The 22,044-nt window shown below is 39.8% G+C and overlaps 1 protein-coding gene across 17 annotated transcripts in view; it reads left to right on the top strand.

The window, feature by feature from the left end:
• The window catches only part of INPP4A (inositol polyphosphate-4-phosphatase type I A), a 198,048-nt gene that overhangs the window by 163,581 nt on the left and 12,423 nt on the right, over window positions 1–22,044 (top strand). For 10 of the 17 annotated variants that reach the window (XM_074991839.1, XM_074991847.1, XM_074991765.1 and 7 more), the window contains 7 exons: window positions 2,166–2,430; window positions 8,068–8,100; window positions 12,179–12,351; window positions 14,825–14,948; window positions 16,039–16,165; window positions 18,090–18,230; window positions 18,853–18,950. In XM_074991839.1, the coding sequence (XP_074847940.1) occupies window positions 2,166–2,430; window positions 8,068–8,100; window positions 12,179–12,351; window positions 14,825–14,948; window positions 16,039–16,165; window positions 18,090–18,230; window positions 18,853–18,950 (961 nt within the window). The remainder of the gene's footprint in view (window positions 1–2,165; window positions 2,431–8,067; window positions 8,101–12,178; window positions 12,352–14,824; window positions 14,949–16,038; window positions 16,166–18,089; window positions 18,231–18,852; window positions 18,951–22,044) is intronic. The other 7 variants (XM_074991868.1, XM_074991876.1, XM_074991855.1 and 4 more) reach the window with 3 other exon arrangements.

Here is a 22,044-nt window from a genome sequence, read left to right on the forward strand (position 1 = left end):
CTCCATTATAGAACTGTGCTGGTGTAACTATGCTGCTCAGGGATGTAAGAAATCAACACCCCGGTGCAATGTAGTTATACCAACTTAACCCCCTGGATAGAGCATACTAAATGTTAGCAGAAGAGCTTGTCCCATCAACATAGTTACCAGCTCCAGGGAAGTGAATTAACTTTGCCAACAGGAGAGCTCTCTTCGGTCAGCGTAGGAGCATCTTCACTTAAGTGCTACAGCAACACAGCTACATTGGTGTAACACTTTAAATATAGACGTGTCTTCAGTAACGTGGCTCACCTGGGTGCCCCACAGCCAGTTCTATACTGAGGGTTAATAGAGTATTCTTTTTAATGAAACAGTTAAGAAATATTGTGCAGGGTGACCTTTTATTAACTTCCAACACAGACAAAAACGAAAAAACAAACCAGAAAAAATAGCACTTCCATAATACAGTCTTACTTATTATTTAAGAAAAACAGCTATTCAAAGGATTTCCTAGATTTTTAATCTAAATATTTAAGTGAAGTGTCTGTTTCTGTTTTAATTATGAGCTGCCTTTTAAAAGAAGTCACACTAAGAATTAAATAACTTTCCATTCAGTGTTGCCAATTTAAATGAGAATTGAGCTGTCCTAACAGTGTAGTATAGTAGAAAGTGAAACAGAAGAGAATGAAATCTTTGTTAAAACCATTGAAATTGATTAGAATAGTGGTTAGCCCTATGAAATACAGTGGAAAAGAAATAGTGGCAAAATGCATTTCAGAGCTATCCCCAGAATGGACTCCTGTAGGGCTGATCCTCTGAGTGACCTTCAAATGAAACCCATAAAGTTCAATAGCTTACTAATATTGCACTGCAATTATCTATTTTCTTCCTCAGTTAAAAGGTCTATTAGCTACAACACACATCATATAACTATGATGTAATGTTTTCCTTCTGTATCTGATGGCTTATTGATTTTACATTCTGCTGTAATTGTGTGTGTCAAAAATTATGGGTGTATATGTGTGTATATATATAAAAAGCTTTTTTACCTGTATCATGTATTTTATATTCATGTATGTACATTGTTTGTGCATATATAAATATACACACCAGCTACATATGAATATATGTGAAGCTATGGTATATAGGTTTTTTCAGCAAGAGTTTAGGATGTCCGCGTTGCTCATGAGTGAATTAAAATGTCATCCCAAAAGCCTCTGTTTCAAGAAAATCTTTTAGGAGTGTCTTAGTGTTGAAATCTGATGTTTGAATTTTTTGTTTATCCTTTCTGTAAATTCCTTAGAGACCTTACTTACTTTGGGTAACTCTTTTTGAGGTAGTCTATGATTTTGCAAGTTTGTTTCTGGGTGCCAGGGTTATGAACTCTAGAGGATGATTTCTCAGATTACTTGTTACCCACACAACCTGCTGACTTCAGCTGAAGTTGCAAATGTGTGTTCTACATGTCTGAAAATCAGGCCTAAGGTGTCTCAATTTGGGCACCAAAATTAGAGGCGACTTTTGAAAATATAAGCCAATGAGTCTACCTATGCAAGGGACAAAAGGGAGACACCAAAGCTATAGTGAGCAAAAACAGTCTCTTTCCCCACCTAAAAATACAATGGCTTTAAAGTATGCTCTCTCTAGCCCTTCTAAGGCTAGAAGTTAATGATGGGTCCCACTGAAAAGCTGGCAATCTTCCCTTTCTGATGGTATTGACTTCTGTTTCTAACTGTGCAAAAGCACAGGGGACTGGAATTTAAAATCACTTTTTTAGGGATAGAAAAGCTGTCACTGGGCCAGGACTAAACCTGGACTGAAGGTAACTTTAGAGAAGAAGATTTCCACGTGTGGCTGAAGGAGGAGGAAACATTTTCCCTGTCAAAGTGATGGTTTTAAAAACGTGCATTTGAAGTTGAAATAATTCATGGAGAGAAAAATTAGTGGACAGATGGCTTATGAGAGTCAGAATTATATGATAAATTTATCACACAGCTCTGTAGTTTACCACATAGGTTTCACTTGAATTTATGTAATACATATGGCATGTTTATGTGTAAATGCAATGGCAAAGGATAAATTTTGGTGTCTAGAACCAGAACAGGCAAAGCATCTCTTTTTTGCAAATGTACTTGCCATTTAATATTGGGATCATCTTAATTGAAAAGGGTACTTTTTGTTTCCAGGAAAAAGTTTGGTTGAATGTTGATAAAAGTCTGGAGTGCATTATTCAGCGAGTAGACAAACTTCTACAGAAAGAGCGTTTGCACAGTGACAGCTGTGAAGATGTTTTCCAGTGTGACATCAGCTGTACTAGTAAGAAAGGTAATCGGGACACACGTGCCTACTGGATAAATCCAAAAAGCTTAGATGAGACCTCATCTTCACCACCATCTTCACCACCATCTTCAACCATCTCATCCTCTGCATGCCCTTCCCACAGAATCACAAGTGCGTATGACAGACACCAGTTCTGCTTTGCTCTATGTTTTTTTAAATCTCTTAAGTCACCTTCACTTCAAATTCTAAACATTTTGCATAGATGGGTACCAGACAAAGGGGCTGGGGTGAGTGTGGAATTAATAACCTTTAAAGTGAAATCCTCACCCTAGTGAAACCACAACACCAAAACTGCCATTGATGCCAATGGGGTTGGGATTTCACCCAGGGTGTTTCAAGAGCAGAGATTCCAGATTTCAGAGGAACTGAATGAATCTGGAAGGCATCACAGCCTGATAAATTCAGTACATGGGCATCAGGGCAGTGTCAATTATGCCAATAGCGCATCATATTGTCATTTGGCTTCCAGCTTCTCTACTGTATCAGGACTGCTCCAGTGTGCCTTTAAAAGATCAAACATGGAAGTGGCCCAAGCACTGTACAGTCCTGATGAACACAGCCAGGGTACTGCCAAATCAATGGCAGGAAAGGCAAAAGGGAAGTCCTGCTGGGTGAGAGCTTCCAGAAGAGTGAGCTCAGAACAGATAGGTACACTGGGGTTTTAAGAAGTGTGTATTTATCCTCATTCACTTGATGAGCAGATCAGTATCTCCCAGGGGAATGCAGTGAGCTGGTGAAGACTGAGGACATTTATGAAGGGCAGCAGTGTGTGTTCTGGTCAGCGCTTATGCCTAGGTGCCAGGAACTCCTGAGTTCGACATCTGGCTCTGCTGATGATTTGCTGCATGGCCTTGGGTAGGTCACTTATGTTTATTTTTTCAAGTCTGAGTGCCTTAAAGTGAGGCACTTAAATCTGCACTAAGGCACCTAAATCAAAGTGATCTGAATTTCAAAAGTGCCAAAATTGTAGTTCCCTTTCAATTTAATGTGCATTTGAAAATCAGGCCTCTTTTACTAAATGTGCATTTAGGTGCCTACATACAGGGACCTTTTGTGGGAACATTTGGCTGTAAGCTCTTGGAGCGTCAGTTCACCCATCTGTAAAATGGCAGAGCAGGCAAAATGACTTCAGGGCCTGAGTGACAGGGAAGGGCAAAGCATACTTATTAGTAGTCTCTGCAACGTGGTTTGAAAATGTGTAGTGTGCGCTCCCTCTCCCCTTTCCACTGGTGCCATTCTCCAGGCTCCTCCCATGAGGAAGCCTGACGGAGGGGGTGGCTCCTAGCAAGTTTTTGCGCCCAACCACACCACCAGCGTGATTGTTGGACAGCTGTAGGGCCCGATCCAACTGCCTGTTCATTGAGTTAAGTGGCATTTGAATCAGCCTTAAATACTGTTTAGTTTGTCTATATGCTTATAGTGTACAAGTGACTGAAAAATAATGCACTCAGCTGTTGAAAAGTAGGGTTAGCACATAAAAAAGGGGACACCCCTGAGAGCGAGTGTATCTGTATCAGTATCTACCAACTCACATTGTGTTAATGTGTTACAGCACACGTACAGTAGAGTACACGTACAGTAGAGTATACGTACAGTAGAGTACACGTACAGTAGAGTCGCAACATTCCTGAAGGTTCCGTGTTCAGACCCCTCACAAATGTTGATTTTCGTGAATACAGGGGCCCCGGAGTCTTGGGAGTCCCAGGGAAGTGGTGGCTGCTGGCACTGCCCCAGCCTCCGCGAAGCCGCATTTGTGAATAGTTGAATTTGTGAATGTTGCACTCGCAAATGTTGAGACCTTACTGTAATATACAATGTGAGTTGATAGGCACTGATACAGACACACGCCTTCTCGGGGTACCCTCTCTTTTGAAAGGTCAAATATGGTAACCTTCCTGCAAAGTTTCCTTGCATGGTAAGGTGGCCTTAAAATTAGCTCAAGCATTTAAGCTGTCATGGTAACATGTGGTACTAGAGTAGGCAGGCAGTTGGACTTTTATCTAGAAGAAGCATGAAACATAGGAATGAAGAGATCATTCTAGTCCATTCTACTGCTAGTGCAGCTATAAATTCAAAAACACTGTCAAGATTGTGGGTTCAATGGGTGCCAAATATATTATGAATAAATAATACCATAAGCAAGTGAGTAAGAGACATTCTGAAACTAATCCTACTTTGAAGCTCCATTTTAGGCTTACAAGTTTCCTACCCTTGCATGAAATTCAAAATGACTTTATTTTTTTGTTGCTTTAAAAAAAAAAGGGTTTCATGATAATCATTTTTATACAACAGATCAAGCAGAGCATAATTTTAGAAACGTGCCTTGGGTTTGAAACATTTCTGCGTTTCATGCTATTTAGTATTTCATGTCTCCTCCTTCCATTGTTTGCATGCCTGCGACTTCATGTTCATTCCACTATTAATATATTAGTACAATAAGACATTTAACTTAAAAACTAAACAACAACATTTATATTAAAAATAACTTTAACAATTGTATGTCTGTTACATTTGATTTGCTGACTGTAGGTGTGTTTTCTCAGAATATTGTACAGTTCTGGGTATTTTGTATTCGTAAGTCATCACAGAATTGCTTGGGAGTTTTCTCTCTGCTTCAATTGTTTTAGCATCAGAACAACAATTATGCAAGTTGATATTTGCTGAGATAATATATATGAAGGGGCAAGGTGAATGTATATGCCATTAAGATCTGTGGACCCAAAGTAGTTTGTAAAGATAACTTTAAAATAGAGAAGACTACTTAGTAGACCTCTTGCACAGATTGCATTATAGCACACAAGGGCTGGAAGGTGGACTCCTTTAACTTATTGATCATATATGTTAAATAGAGGGCATATCAGTCATAATGTATTGCTCTTTTAGAGCAATCTGGTAACAAACACACAATATCTTCTGTTGATTCACTAATCAAACCTTTTGTGACCACTTAACTGGCTGAGAACAACAACATGATGAATCAATACATTTTAACGTGCACACTTGTGCCCGATTCATTAGGCGTCTGATGTTAACAGAGGACCCTTTCAGTGTTAACATTCAGAATACTGAAACCTAAAGTTTTCCAATAAACATTTTGGATTTTTAATTGAAAGAACTAGAGAGAAACTTACATAGATGTGGGTGAAATGTGGTCAGAAGTCATGGTTGTGCAGGCAGATTGGTGTCAAAACTGTTTAGAACAACCCTTTTCTTTCAAACTCTGCCTATGGCTTTTAAATATTGCTTCACCTATTTCTGCTGTGGCTCTTATATTCATTTCCTAGGAAAATGAAATAAGATGCATCTCCTCATCTACTAATTTGTAAGCAGAAAATAATAAGTAGCTATCTGGAACTCCACTCCAGCCTCACTCTCCCCGCCACTCCCTGGCCCACACACACCTAGATCAATTAAACTGTACCACCGAGAATAGCTAAAGTGAATATGTCTTGAAGGTGCATGAAATTGGGTGCCGTTAGACAGAGGAGTACAGCAAGTTTCACAGTTATGGGCACTCTGCCAGGAATGCCCTGCCCCTGTGTCTGTCAGTTGTACAAATCTGTAACTCGGAGTGTTCATCCTAGCAATTGGATTATGAGAAGCAGTTTCTGAGGTAACCGGGACCCCACCTGTTCCATAGGTCAAAACCAACTTGAATTGCACCAGAAATGAATTAGGAGCCACTGCAAGTAAAGTGTTGAATGGTGCACCCATCAAAGTCTATTACTAGTTCCCTTTAACTTTTGTGTCAGCAGGACTGTACCCTAACAGTTCTTGGTAGGGAAATGGTTCCCGATATTGGGCAAAACCATGACACCATTGATGTCAATGTTACCACTGGTTTCAGTGAGACTAATATTTCACCTATTCTTTTAACTCTTCAGATGATGCATGGTTGTTTGTTTTTTTTTCCCCTGGATGTTGGAAGCCGTTTCCCCCTACTAGTATTAACAATGGTGCAGCGAGCCCTAGAAAGGCTCAGTTGCAAAACTTAAGACATTGGCACCTTTACAATTCTTCCTGTCAGAGTAGCTATTTTGCAGGCTGAGGTGCAAGCCGCAGTAGGTTCTGACTAGCCTGGGGCAGTCTGTTGAAACTACTGACGATGGGAGACTTCATGCTTCCCTTAGGCACTTCTGTATCTGCCTTGGAATCTCCTGGGTGGGTGGTTGTCTGTGGATTGGCTGAATGGCACCACAGAACCTACCACAAGACTTGCAGGTAATTGCCACTAATGAGTCATCAAGCTTAAGCAAGCTCAGACTCAGGCCAAGTCTGTACTAGAGAGCTATACCCATATAACTACATCGCTCTGGGGCGGGAGTGCTGCATGAGTTATACTGATCTAACTCCCCATGTAGAGAGCAGCAAGTTGACAAGAGAGCTTCTCCCATTGATGTCAGTACTTCCACTGAAGAAACTGGATTAATTATACCAACAGGAGAATCTCTTCCATTGCCATGAGGGCGAGTTTGTAAACACCACTACAGTAGTGCTGTATGTGAGCACAAACCTGCAGAAACATTATACTTTCTTGATGGATATACATCCAGAATAAGACTACCCTCCTTTCCAGAAGTACTTGCCAGGGAAATATATTTGACCATTGACTAGAGATTAATAATAAATTGGTATTAAAAAAAAAACACTAAAGTAGGTGAAAAGGGCATGGTAAAGCATTATTGAAAATATTTTCCATACTTGTTCTAAGGGTGAATTGTTCTGAAGGGAAACATTTTCTGAAAGAGTAAAATGAGAGATTTATCCAGAATGCCTAAGAAATATTTTGGAAGGAAAATGTTACAATGGACTTAGATATGTGCTAAAAACTGATTTTTCGCTATCCTAAAATCTTTGCTGAATATTATGCAGGTTTTGTATATCCAAAGTAGCAGCTAATCCTGAGGACTACTGCTGAATTTAATATTCTCTATTATCTGCTTCCTTTATCAATTAATTCTTGATGTTAAAGTGACACAAGTTTTAGATTTGTTAAGCTACTAATTAATATTCAATACTTTGGGACACATTATGACAAAGTTATTAAACTTTGACAGTATTCCTGTCTGAGGGCTCAGCCCTCTCATTGAGGGCAGTGTATAAAACTCATAAGCTTCAGAGGGAGAACATTTGGGCCATTGATATACACCAAGCACCAGCCAGAGTGAACAGATTTATACAACACAAACTAAATATTGTGAAATAACAGAGTAGTGATTTCAATTACCTTTGCAGTTCGAGCGCATTAATGTCACTTTCTGTTAATTGCTCTGGTATTTTAAATTTATTGCTGATCTTTTGCTGTTCTGTTTTAGCTGCCTTACTGCAAGCTTATTCTACAGTTGCACTGAGCCAGTGATTCTCAAACTATGGTCTATGGATTGGTGGTCTACGGAACACTTGCTGATGGTCCACAGACAGCAAATTGGTCCCATGGTACTGGCTTCTCCACCCTCTTTTCAACTGCCAGGTCCAATTTAAAAAGCAGCTACAAATGCTTCCCTCCTATCATTTTCCTTGTAAGCAATTGCTGTAGTTGCCACATGATTATGATGTGATCACAAATAATAAGGAGAAATGGTCCACATAATCATACTGGGAGGAGAAGAAGTCCATGAGGCAATATCTGTTAAGTTGTGGTCCACTCTGAAAATGTTTGAGAACCCTGCACTGAGCCTTTGTGTTGCTTATGTTGAGACTGTGTTGCTGCTCCTTAATCATGCATGTTGCACCTCCATTTCTGTGCAGATTGCAGCCCCCCTCCTGAAGAGTCCGGCCCAGGTATGTGCGTTTTCCATTCATGGCTTCTGCAAATTGCAATTTTTGTTTGTATTTAACAATGGGACAAGTGTTTTGCTCATGCGTTATGTAATACTGCAAGAAGGATGTGCAAGGAGAAGTGTTTGGTTTGTTTTCCCAGTCAGTCCCTTTTTACCAAATAAAAACAAGGTAGGAGGAAGACATAAATAACTACACATCACTTAACAAATACCATCTCACCATGAATTCTATTAAGTTATTATTTCGATAGAGTCTGGTAGTTTTACATATTGATAGGTGAGACATGGTCAGTGACACACCTTTAATTTCTCAAGTTGACAAGTTCTAGTAAATTGGTCTGAGAAGTGCTAAGGTAGAGCCTGTTCCACAGGCCAGGGATATCAGTTGTTGCTTTCAACGGACCTTAGATAATGCTGCTTATTGGGTGCTACATTAAGTACAGCATTCTGAATAAATATTAGGAAATGGAGCAATCTGATTGGATGATGGAGGATGATTGCTTTGTGGGTATGCCCCAGCATTGTATGCCATTGCCAACCTGCATTTCAGAACACAAGTTTGAAATAATTTAATTGTCTACATCTCTTCCACACAGCACCAGAAGCTCTAAATTATTCTGCTTAAATACTGGGTCTGTCTCCTATTAGAGCTCTGTGATTTCTCTCACCGTTGGAGGTCAGTTTGGGTCTGGAGCAGAAATTTGATTTCTAAACTAACACACAAGTCACACCCTCTGGGCCATATGAAATTTAGGAATAAAGAGTGTGTCCTTAACCTAACCCTCAAGCAGATATGACTTTCATCTCTTTGCACTATACCTAGAGAAAAAACTTCTTTGTTATGTACTCTTTATTCCCTGTTGTAGCCAAGATACCACAGTGATTTTAATAATCAAAATGCAGTAAAAACGTTACTACTACTACTAGTAGTAATAGTACTGTCTTGTAACACTCTTGTGAGGTAGGTAGGTGAGCAGTACCCACTTTTTACAGAGGAATAAATTAAAGCAAATCAGGGCAACCACGTTGAAAACAATGTGCCTAAAGTTATGTAACTAAGTCATGGTCTAAACTAGAGAGTTATATCAATGCCAGGCATCTTAAGTCAGCCTAACTGTAAGGATCTACCTTAAAATTTTGCTCCCACTGCTGTAATAATTCTACCTCCACTTAAGGCATAGTGCCTACATCAACATAGTTAGGTCAACGTAGTGTCAGAGTGGACACAGTATTGCTTACATCAGCTCTTTCTGGTTTTCAGAAACCATCCCACAATACCCTACTCTGCCAGTTCATTTGGTGCAGGTAAATGCTCCTAGGGAGAACACTTACCACTGACACAAGGAGCAAAGCGTAGGCATGCACTAATGATGTAATTACTGCAGTTGCCAACATAAATTAGGTCAACTTAATTTTGTAGTCTAGAGACCCACCCGCAATTTCACAAAGTACTGAAGCATGTACCTAACTCTTATTGAACTTATACTGGGACTTGAAGGAATGCTCAAATATATTGTTGAATGTAGATGTACTTGAATGCGGCTTTGCTGAATCAGGGGTTGAACACTTAGGTCAGCACCTGAATGAATCTGATTTTTTCAGAGCTGCTGAGTACTTGCTGCTCTTGCCAGAGTTAAATTACAGCCACAGGTGCCCAGTACTTTGATATACGGCCTTACCTCTATTGCTGTATTCCTTTTATGGATTTGGGAAAGGAGGATACAAAATTTAAAAACATAACACACTCATAGAATTTCCCCCAGTACACCTGTTTTTGTGCTGAATTGAATTATATAGACTTGCCAAAGAAAAAAGCAATAGGGTTTGCACACAGTAATCCTGAGAGGAGCTACTGTCTAACTTAATCGGTCATTTTAGTATCTAATTTCTGTGCTCCATGTCCTATCATCACAGACCCTCAACTGTAGAAGATCTTTCTCTTCCTCCTTTCTGCATCATTTTTCTGCCCTGGCTGCATTCTTTTTATCTGTTCCTTATGGAAGGCATTATGACCCTGGAGGTCTCTCCTATTCAGTCCTTCCTCCTGGCTTCCTTAAAAAAACAAACAAAAAACATATGGAGCCAAATCCTGGCATCTTTTACTGGGCAAGACTGCCATTGGCTTCTGTGGGCACTGTCTCTGAGCTCTGAGATTAGACCTTCAATCTGAAACAGCTTTTTAAGATAAGTTAGAAACTATGAAAAACAGGGGCAGGGCTGCTTATAAACCAAATAAATGTGTGGCAACTTTGAATTTTCTTTGAAGTCATCTCCTTTTTGCTTTCTGGGGGTGCATAGTTCAATGTTAAGATATTTGATTATTTTGGAAAAAACTGTATGAAAGAGAATAAAAGACAAGCTATTCTTTCAGCTAGGTCTTCTGAATTTTCCTGTTACTAATGTAAAGTAATTGTATACAATGGAAAAGAGCCAAATAACTTCCCCTCATTCAGTTTATTAGATTACCTATTTGTCTACTTCACAGGATAGAAGCTTTAAAGCACAGTACTGCTGGACTTGTCATTTATGATGTTTTTGTTAGCAAGTTTCCATAACTTTCCTCTTTGGACGGTTATCAGAAAAATTTGTATTTTTGTTGGCTCTTAACCATAGCCTTCAGTTGAAACCCTGAACAGCTTCCTGTCAGAGGCCTGACATGATCCTGTTTGTACATGATTATGATCTGTACATCACCTTGTATGGTGCGGCCAGCTAGTCTGGTGATGATATGACTTCCACTTCTGGGCTGTACTGCATGTTAAAAATAAAACTGGTTTAAATAGCAGCTTTCTCTTTTTTAAATTTGTATCTTAAAAAAAGACCAAAAGCAGAACACCTTTCTACCCTGTGTTAAATTATGGAAGAAGTTTTAACGCAGTGTCTGATTAACTTTTTTCACAGAATGATGGAAGTGGGCTTAAAAAATGGAGGTTGTTAAGATGGGAGTGGAGAGGAAGGAATAGAATGGAAAAAATAAACTACTGGAGCTTTATATGGTAACTGAGTTTTAGAGAAGAAGAATGGTGCAATGGTTAGAGTGCTAGCCTGGGACTCTAGAAACGTAGGTTTGTTCAGTTTCCTGCTCTGTCACTGGCTCCATGTATGATGTTGGGGAAATCACTAAGACTGTGTCTACACAGCAGTGTTATTTCGGAATGAGATTTTCTAGAATAGCTTATTGTGAAATAGCACATCTGCACACAAAATGTATGCCAAAATAATGCTCAGCTGTTTTGAAATGAAGTTTCCACAGTGGTTGACTGCTGAATTGCATTTAAGACCAATACTGGAGGCCCCCTATTTCAAAGTAGCCCCTATTCCCTGCCTATACAGCCCCTATTCCAAAATATCTATTTCAGAATAGGTGCTATTCCTCCTAGAATGAGATTACAAAATTCGAAATAAGCCATTTGCTATTTCGAAATAAGTTTTGCTGTGTAGACGCTCACTAAGTTTATTTTACAATAGCAGCCGTTATTCCGAAATAACTTTGCTGTGTAGACATACCCTAAGTGTTGCTTTAAAATGAGGCTAATGGGACTTCACAGGCATGTTGTGAGGATAAATACACTGTAGCCTGTGAGGTGCCGGGGGCTATGTAAGTGCAACAGAAGGATAAAACAGATTTAGGAGAAGGCTTTTTTATCCCAGAAGAAATCTATACTGTGTATCTATTTTTGAATACAATTTGACTTCCTTTCCTCCTATAGCCCCATTTCATTATGCTTTACAAATCGGTATTCTGCGGCCTGCTTTCTGCAGGCAAATGTGGCAGCTGCTATTTGCCCAGGAATATTCACCACCCCATACTTACACAGTACAGCCTTTTTTTATCATTTGATTGTGATAACAACTCTTAAGCATGTTATACTATGGTACTGAGTTGCATTGGAAATAAATGGGCCAGCCAAGAAAAATAAACTGATGTTAGACTATATTATGTGTATTATCAATAGTGTTGTACTTTAAACTGAGTCAGAAACCATCTTAGGACAATGGCTTTATGGCTTTGTCATATCTTTCTTTTTCAAAATTAAAATATTTAAAATGTCTCTTTAATTATTTTATTTTTTGACCAGGTGAATGGAGTGAGGCTCTTTATCCCCTGCTGACAACACTCACCGACTGCGTAGCCATGATGAGTGACAAGGCAAAGAAAGCCATGGTCTTTTTGTTAATGCAAGATAGTGCTCCTACTATAGCTCTGTGCCTGAGCCTTCAATATCGCAGGGATGTTGTCTTCTGCCAAACTGTAAGCACAGAAGTTGGGTGACATAATTGTGGTTAGACTCATGGTGTGTTTTCTCAAGAGTCTGAAAGGTTAATGATTAGAACTGATAATGATCTTTTATACCTACTGTCTTAATAGCTGCATAAAAATCAAATGCCGTCTCCCCTCTCATGTGCAGTGCCGTTCAAATAAAGACAGGAGAAAAACAGTACTGCACATAGGTACCTGCCAATAAAATGAAATGTCTGCAATCTCTGTCCTGTATTTTCATTAAAAAAAAAAGTATGCAATTAGTTACACTGCAGTATACAAACACTTATGTGAAAACACTCCATCAGAAGTGGTGGAAGCAGACAGAGCAAAACACGATCAGCAAATACTTTCTTCCTGACTCACAATAGATTATTGCCTTCTTCAAGCGCAAAACTGGCATATCATGTGTAATGTGTCATTTGTAGCAGGGCTCCGAACATCTCAGATAAGTGGAAGGAGTTGGGGAGGAGGGAACGAGCAAGATCTAAGCCCATATCTAGGCTGCAGTTGAAGGTGCTGTTGGAAGCTGGACAGGCATACATGCACTGCCTTCCATCTAGCTAGCATAGCTCAAAGTAGCACAGAAGACATGGCTACATGGGCTGTTATAAGCCCTCTTGGATCCCCTGGGCATGCACGCGTAATGCATGCACTGCGGACTGTGCCGCCATGTCTTCACTGCTATTTTTAGCGAGCTAGCTAGAGACATGATGTCCAATACGATTGCTGTGTGCCACATGTGGCAAACTGGACACCGCAGCATGGTGGAATGTGGCTCCTTAGAGCTGCATGCATGGAGCACCTGCTCCACGCATGTGCCCCACCGCTTGGTGAGACAAGCGCATGGTGGCAGCAGTGGCTCTGGCCCTGTCAGTATTCCTGTAAACCAAATACATTTGTTTCCCATTTTTTATCGATGTTGCTCTTTAACGGTGAGGAAGGCCTGTCACATTTAAAGAAAAAGCGTGTCAGTTTGACAACGGTTACGGCATCTCAGCTATTACCATAACACCTATTATTTTGAAATAACTTTCCTGGCATCTACACAATGCAACCACTATTTCAAAATAATTTCAAAATAGCAGTCGGCTTATTCCAAAATTGGCAAACCTCCTTCGACGAGGATTAGCACCTATTTCAAAATAGCTATTTCATAATTGGTGCTGTTTAAACAGGGAATAGAGCCTATTTCGAAATAAGCCATAGTGCATCCAATGGCTCTATTTCAAAATAGGCTCTGTTGTGTGTAAACACCATGTTTTGAAATAGCTAAGTGCTATTTTGAAATGCATTTTGTGTGTAGCAGCGTTATTTCAAAATAAGCTATTCAGCTATGTCTGTACTACAGCAACCTTTCGAAAGAAGCCTTTCTGGAAGATCTCTTCTGAAAACTTCTTTCAAAGGATTGCATCCACACACACACAAAAAAAAATGGATCAAAAGAGTGATCTGCTCTTTTGAAAGAGAGCGTCCACACACCGAGCGGCTCTTTTGAAAGAACTGTCCAGAGTTCGAAAAATGAGGTGCCATGAGGACTGCCCTTTTGAAAGAAGGGTCCTGAAGAGCACCTTATGCATATTTTCTTTCAAAAGAAGCTTTTGAAAGAAGACGCTCTCCCTGAAATGGGAGTGGAACAACGCTTTCAAAAGGAATGCCGTGTTCTTTTGATTTACTTTCAAAACAACAATTTTTGTGTGTACATGCGCTGAGATCTTTCGAAAGAACTTGCTAGTGTAGACGCAGCCTTCCAGAGTAACTCTTCCAGAATAGCTTATTTCAGAATAACTCTGCTGTGTAGACATACCCTTAGTCCACATCTACACTAGCAAGGTCTTTCAGACAATCAGCCCCTTTTTCGAAAGAGCACATAGTGTCTACATACAAAATACACTCTTTTGATCCAAAATCAAAAGAATGTGTGTCTTCTTCTGAAAGTGCTCTTCCACTCCTGGAGCAGGAGGAGCACCTTCTTTCAAAAGCTTCTTTCGAAAAAAAGCATGTGTAGATGCTCCTCAGGCCCTTTTTTTTGAAAAAGCTGTCTGCATTGTGCTGGATTTTTCAATCCCTGGCCCCTTCTTTTGAAAGAGTGGGGGCTGCGTGGACACCATCAAAAGAGTGGATCGATCTTTTGATCTGCTTTTTTGTGTGTGGATACGCTCTTTCAAAAGAAGATCTTCCAGAAGATCATCTTTTGAGTGGTTGTGGTGTAGACACAGCCTTAGATACTTCAATGCTTTCATTTTGGATTAAAGTAACATCTTATTTAGAAAAAGCAGTCAAGTATGAGTCTGAAGTAGTGGGTCTGTCCCACGAAAGCTCACCTAATAAATTATTTTGTTAGTCTTTAAAGTGCTACTTGACTGCTTTTTTGTTTTGATAGTATATAGACTAGCACGGCTTCCTCTCTGTTACTGTCTTATTTAGAGTTGTTATACTTTTTGTATTCTCTTCTCTTCTCTAGCTGACAGCTCTTATTTGCGGTTTCATTATCAAGCTGAGGAACTGCCTGCATGATGATGGATTCCTGAGGCAACTGTATACTATTGGTCTGCTGGCACAGTTTGAAAGTCTTTTGAGCACATATGGTAAAGTGGCATGGGGCAAGTGGGTAACGTTATTTATGAATTGACAAGTTCAGCTTAATACAGGACACTGTTGCAAAATGAGTGTGCAGATCTCAGAATAATTTATACTTTATCAACAAAAGGGAATTTTGAACTGAACCATAACACAGAACTCTAGTTTTAATATTTAGTCGGCTACTGAAATAGAAGGTTTGTATTTCTTTCATTATAAATATTTCATGAAAAGACTGTGGTTACTTTAGTGTACTTGTTCTTTTCTGAAAAGAAACAGGGGAGAAAGAAAGAAGAAATACAGTTTCAACTTTCTTGAGCCTCCTTATATAAGTAATAGAAAGAGAGACTGAAGAGGTATTAGGCGTAAGACCCTGAATAAATCCAGTATCCACTCATACTTCTCTAGAATATAGAATTAGTACTTTTTGAACTGATGCCAAATTGACTAATAAGGCTATGTCTACACTAGGGAAAGTAAGTCAATTGCAGATACGCAGTTCTAACTACAACAATTGCATCGATGTATCTGCAATCAGCTCACCTGGACATTCTCACAGAAGAAGGTTGACATGAGAAACTCTCCCACAAACCTCCCTTACTCTACAAGGGTTGATGCCAACCCCTGATAGGTCGATGTTGTGTGTCCCTACCAGATGTACAAAATCAAACCCAGAGTCGACCCGCTCTTCGTGGGTAACATAGACATAGCCAGATTATCATGGTTTACCAGCTTCTGTAGCATTTACTATCATCATTTATCAGTGGAAACGGAACATAAAATATCCTTTAAGGTTGTAGCCATGGATGTATTTCCTATCATTACCAAGACTCATAAAGCCAGTTAAGTTCCTAGTCAGATCAGTGCTTACTGTTGAGCGGCTCATCAGTGTCACAGGGTTTTAGCATGGAGGAAGGGGCTACCCCTCGAGACCAAGCTGAAGGATAAGGGTCTCCCAATTACTTACCCCCACAACATTTCTTCATAATGCTGGTGAACCCCAGTTGTATCACGTGCGTATCTTGAGACTAGTTAAGAATAAAGTGTACATTTGTGGAAAGTAATTACTACAATCTACTTTTGTGCTCCTTGATTTAGGTGAAGAGCTGGCAATGCTGGAGGACATGAATTTGGGAATAATGGATTTGAGGAATGTAACCTTTAAAGTAACTCAGGCCACATCAAATGCATCTGCTGACATGCTGCCAGTCATTACAGGAAATCGGTAAAAAAAAACAAACGAAACAGAGGAGGGCGGGAGCAGTGGGACTGGAACACAGGAAAATAAAAAATATATTGAACTTCAAGTGGAAAACATGAAATGTATCCAGATATTGTCTACTTCTAACATTTCAAGCGCAATGACTTTGAAGCTGATCTTGATTAATTTTTACTATTGCTTATTGAATAGACAGATACACTGAAAAGCGCATAACCAGAAGAAGCTAAAAAGATGACAAACTTGTTTTCATGTGTAAATATTAAGTTGTCGTGTTTTTTTTAATCACAAGCACTTCAAGCATTTTTGAAGTCTTTTGACGTCTGTTTAAAAAAAAAAAAACACCAAAACTAAAAAGACTATTTTAATTAACAAAATGCTGTTTTCCCTTATTTACTATGATTTGTTACTTGTGTTATTCTGATAAGAATAGTAAAGCTTTCACACCAGCAGCACAATAGATTGAATCAGACATTTCAACCTGCCATCTAGTTATTCACGCTGCAGTCCTGCTCCTGGCACAATACAAGCAGATGCTTGTAGCAATACAGAGTCCCATTGGAATCAACATGACTCTGCACAAATGCAGGGGTCTGCCAGTATGGGGCTGGTATTGGGACTGGGGCTCTAGATGAGGCACCGAATTCAATTCAGTGATGATCATGCCCTTTACCACTATTTAGTTATGATTTTAGCTGACGTATTTTTAGTCAAATCAGAGAAGAGAAATACAAGAAGTATATTATTATAGCCCAGTACAGGTTGAACCTCTCTTGTCTGGCCCCTCGGGACCTGACCAGTTATGAACAAGAGAATTTGCCAGACCAAAGGAGGTCAGTATGGTCTAGCAGCATTACCAATACTTCCACTGCTTACTGGGCTCTTAGAAGATATTTAGGGGTAAATTACAGCTAAATAACAGCAGAGAACACTGAGAGCCAGAGCTGGTGGCCTTAAACAAACTTTATGGGACCACAGGAAACTTGGCAACACCCAAGATAAGTGTTCGTCCAGCTAACTAAAATTGTGCTGGATTATGGATGTTGCTGGACAAGAGAGTGCCGGATTAGAGAGGTTCTGTGTGTACAAGGGCAAAACAGAATGTTGGGGATATTAAATGTAGACATGAGCGTGTTTTTTCACCTTCAGTTAGGCTACAGGGAATGAAGCATCATTTCTAAAACTAAAGGGTAATTTTTGTTTTGTTAGTTTTATGTTGAGGGAAATTGCTATTTGTGAGCTCTGCTCTGTTAATTAAAAAATGTACATCTGGCCTAAGCAGTAGTCTTTCCCCTTCCATCCAGTGTAAATGTAAGATAGACTGACTTTTTTATAATGTTTTCATGGGCTCCTTAACTTGGTGCTTAACAGCTTTTTACAGTTTAATTGTGTTCAGAAAAATTATTAAAAATGTTGTATTTGTTCTCTCATTGACCTCCCTCTCAAATTGCTAAATTTACATTTATGCCACCCTGCAACTCATAAATGCCAGTCCTGCAAATTCAACCTTGGTCTTCTAAGTCAAGTGAGTTCTTCTTGCTTCTGTGTCATCACAAGTAATAATGATTTTGAAATCAAATTGATCAAACTGTTGACGATGTGTGAGGCACGCTAAAACCCTTTGTGTTCTCCCAGAGCTGTGTGCGCTTTGCAGTACTAAATTAAATGACAACTAGTTTTTGACAGTAAGTTGAGCAGATATGATTGCATCACACATCAGGACATAAGCTGAGTGATGCATGTTTTTTTAAACTGCTTTCTTTTCTGGCCAGTATGAAGCTTAAAGGTACTAGAGTGTCTCTAATATCCCGTCAATAAATTGCAGTATGTTCAGCTATTATTCTTTGCAAAAAGAAACATCACATTTTTAAGCATATAGATCAGTAAGCAAATGTCTCAGTTGTAATAGTTTCCATTTGTTTGTTTGAAGCGATGGATTTAATGTGAGGATTCCTTTGCCAAGCGTCTTGTTTGATTCATTACCCCGGGAGATTCAGAGCGGAATGTTACTGAGAGTTCAGCCTGTTCTGTTCAATGTGGGAATCAATGAGCAGCAAACGCTAGCAGAGAAGTACGTATCTAATCATAAAAATTCAAGCTTAACTGGTGTTAAATCATCTCTTACCCTGATGGAAATACATTTATGCAAGGCAGTATTGTCATAAAAGAAAATAAATGCTGGATAAATAAAAGCTTGTTGAAACATGGAGACATACACATCTCGTAGAACTGGAAGAGACCTTGGAAGGTCATCGAGTCCAGTCCCCTGAACTCACAGCAGGACCTATGACCATCCCTGACCAAGAGAACTGCCCAGCATTTGTTTCCCATTGTTTCTCGGTCACATCTTTTTACCTGTCTCTGGCAAGACAACAGGGCAAAAGTTGTTAGCAAAAGTTTCAAATGGCATTTTCCCAAATAAATGGGATTTTAATGTTGAAAACGAGAGAAGCCAAGATTTTAAGTATTAATTCCCATAACCTGAGTGAGTGTGTGTGCTCCTACATATAATTTTATTCCCGAATAAAGCTCTCTAGCTTTATATACTGCACTTCTCACTATCCGAGTAGAGATTTGAACATTCAGGAATTTCACAGATTGAACCTTTAAATCACCCTTTTATGCTTAAGTATCAGAAAAGAAAATGAGTAAAGGTACCTCTGGGTTAATATGTCCTTTTCCCATCTTTAAAGGTTTGGAGACACCTCATTACAAGAAATAATTAATATGGAGAGTTTAGTTCGGTTGAATTCCTATTTTGAGCAGTTCAAAGAAGTTTTGCCTGATGATTGTAAGTACACAGTAATTTATAGCAAGTAGATCAAATACTTTTCATTTAAATAGCTGACTAGTTTGTACCACACTGTTGAAATGTGGAAAATACTTCAGTATCAATGGCACCAAAGCAATAATGAAACTGTCTTACAATTGCAGAGTTAAATCATGTGAGTTAATGGTTTGAGGCGCACTCTGACTGAACTTTATCCTTTTCTGACTGGCATGTTTACTTGTAAAATGTCTGACTGGTGGGGAGGAAGATTAGAAAAGTGAGTATTTTCACAGCTGGTACCATGGCACAAATCCTGCCTACTACTACAGTAGTATTCTCTACATGCATGATGGTCTGTTGTGAGACTGACACACCCCGCTCTGGATACACACCTTTCCTCTTGTTTTTCCTTTTAAGCTCCTGTGAGGCTGCTCCAAAGAGTGGACAGCCAGTTGCCAGAGGCTTCAAGTCAAAACTCTAGTCTGTATGAGGGCAAACTTCTTGTTCACTTTTCTTTTATCTGGAGGCAAGGTGTAAGTATATTTGCAGGGGATCACAAAATAAGATGCAAATCAGATGGCACTACTTTGAAGTCAGAAAAGCCATTGGGCACATACACTGGGCTCATGCACAGAAACCACTGAGCTCTAGACCACATTTATGGGGTTTGCATCAGATGTACATACAACAGAAAAGCAAATACACAGGCATTCAGAAGGCCAGAATCAATGGTAGGAAAATCTCTCCTTACACCAACTAAGGTGTATTATTGCTTTTCTCCCTAACATATAGGAACACAGAACGCTGCCCACCTTTTTAATCACAGTCAGGAGCTTGGTTCAGTTATTCTGGATTTACCCAGGTGCAGCTGAGAACAGAATCTGCTCTGCCCCCAAGTTCCTATTAATGCTGTGTATTCACATTCTGTGAAGGCTTCCCCTACAAAAACTACCTTTCATGTTAATGTCATATTTTGGGGCTAGATGTCAAATAGTGAAAACTAATTAACTTTTAGTATCCTCCTGTTTTGCTTCTTTCTCATCATTTTTTTTTCTTCTCCCTGTGAGGAGACGTTCAAATAATAATTTCTTCCCTCTGTTCCTCTCTGTTTTGTTCACTCCTTTCTCTTGACCCATTTCATTTTGTCTCCTGTTTTGCTAGCTCTCGTTCATTCTTTTCTGAGCTTTCCTTATCTCATAATCTGTTTTCCTCACCAACTAAGATAGCAAGACTAGAACATGGAGTAAAACCAGATGTATGGTTGCTGGAGGGAAGGAGGTGAGGGCAGTTCTCTTCCTGCTTCCGTTCTGAACACAAAGTGGCGGTATAAGGGGGGCTGCAAGCAGAAAGAGGCACTGTTCTCCATGAGCCCAGCTAAGGCAGGGCAAAGAGACCTTCTAACAATTTCCCCAGTTGGTGTGGGGCTGCAAAGTTGATTACATAAGCACAGAAGACAAATGGCCATTGGTGAAACTGCTGGACCTCTCTTCCAGGGAAGGAGCAGTCAGAGAGACACAAGATCACTTAAACGGCGAGTCAGTCAGAGTTGGTACCTCCCCATAAAACAACTTCTCTGTTTTTCTCCTACTGCCAGAGGAGACTTCCAGCAGAACCTGCCAAGCTTGCAACATCTGAGCACCACAGGATTGCTAGAGCATGAATTGCTCCTGGTTGGAGAGAGGTTTTGAAGTGTGCGACTCCTCCATTTTATCCTCTTGGTCTGCTGAGAAACATTTGGAATGGCATCCTGTACACCCTGCTCACAGCCGGCGATTGCTCTACTCAGGGAGCCAGCAGGGCAGACCATTAGGAGTAATTATTCTCACTGCTTGCTGGTGCCATCGTACCATCTGAGAAAAGACACATGGTCCAAAACCTGAACCACATGGTTCACAGCATGTTTATTTCGTCAGCTAATAATTCTCTTAATGCTATGTATCATTTCATTTATCCAGTTGCAGTTTTAGGATGTATACAATGTGGGTACTATGTAATAATTGCTGTATCCAGGGCCTTGATACGTGTATACGAAATGATATATAATATTTGGATTATGAAGAGAGGTGACCATTGAAATGTCCATAACATTTTAAGGGCTGTCAGTTTCCTTCAGTAGGAGTCTAATCAAAGACCTTAGTTAATTTGAGCTCACTATTAATAAACATAAGAACATAAGAATGGCCATACTGGGTCAGACCAAAGGTCCATCCAGCCCAGCATCCTGTCTGCCAACAGTGGCCAGTGCCAGATGCCCCAGAGGAGGTGAACCGAAGACAATGATCAAGCGATTTGTCTCCTGCCACCTGTCTGCAGCCTTTGACCTAAAGGCAAGGGGCACCATACTTTACCCTTGGCTAATAGCCATTTATGGACCTAACCTCCAAAAATTTATCAAGCTCTTTTTTAAAGTCTGTTAGAGTGCTGGCCTTCACAGCCTCCTCTGGCAAGGAGTTCCACAAGTTGACTGTGCGCTGTGTGAAGAAAAATATTCTTTTATTAGTTTTGAACCTACTACCCATTAATTTCATTTGGTGTCCTCTAGTTCTTATATTATGGGAACAAGTAAATGACTTTTCAATATGCCCTTTCTCCACACCATTCATGATTTTATATACCTGTATCATATCAAACATGCTGAGCTCTGCAAGGAGAGTGCCTCGCTTCACTCCGTAGTGGCTTCTCTGACCAGGAATCTGAAAGTCTGTGGGTTCTGTCATGTTGGACGGTGATAGGAGGGCAGAATGTACAATGAGATTTCTAGAGTTCTTGCATGATGTAATCCGCTATTGCTCTTCAGGAAGGAAATATGACACCCAACATATAGGTTAGGAAACCAGTCCTGTTTTCCTCTGTGATTACTTTGCAGTCAGATTCTGAGTTCTCTGAGACTGAAATTTGGTTGGGGAGGGGAGAACCCCACACAGACACACATGCACACACGCAATTTAGTTTGGCTTTAAATGAAGCTTTGATGTGGGTTGTTAGTAGCGCGAAGCAGTTTGGAGTTGTAAAGCTCTGGTGAGGTGAAGAAACCATGACAGAGGTTCTAGCTCAGTGATGGACAACCTACGACCCATCAGGGTTCTGTATGTGGCCTGCAAGACATTGTGTTTAA

Source organism: Carettochelys insculpta, chromosome 1 (genome assembly GCF_033958435.1).
Source record: "Carettochelys insculpta isolate YL-2023 chromosome 1, ASM3395843v1, whole genome shotgun sequence".
Classification (NCBI taxonomy): Eukaryota; Metazoa; Chordata; order Testudines; family Carettochelyidae; genus Carettochelys; species Carettochelys insculpta.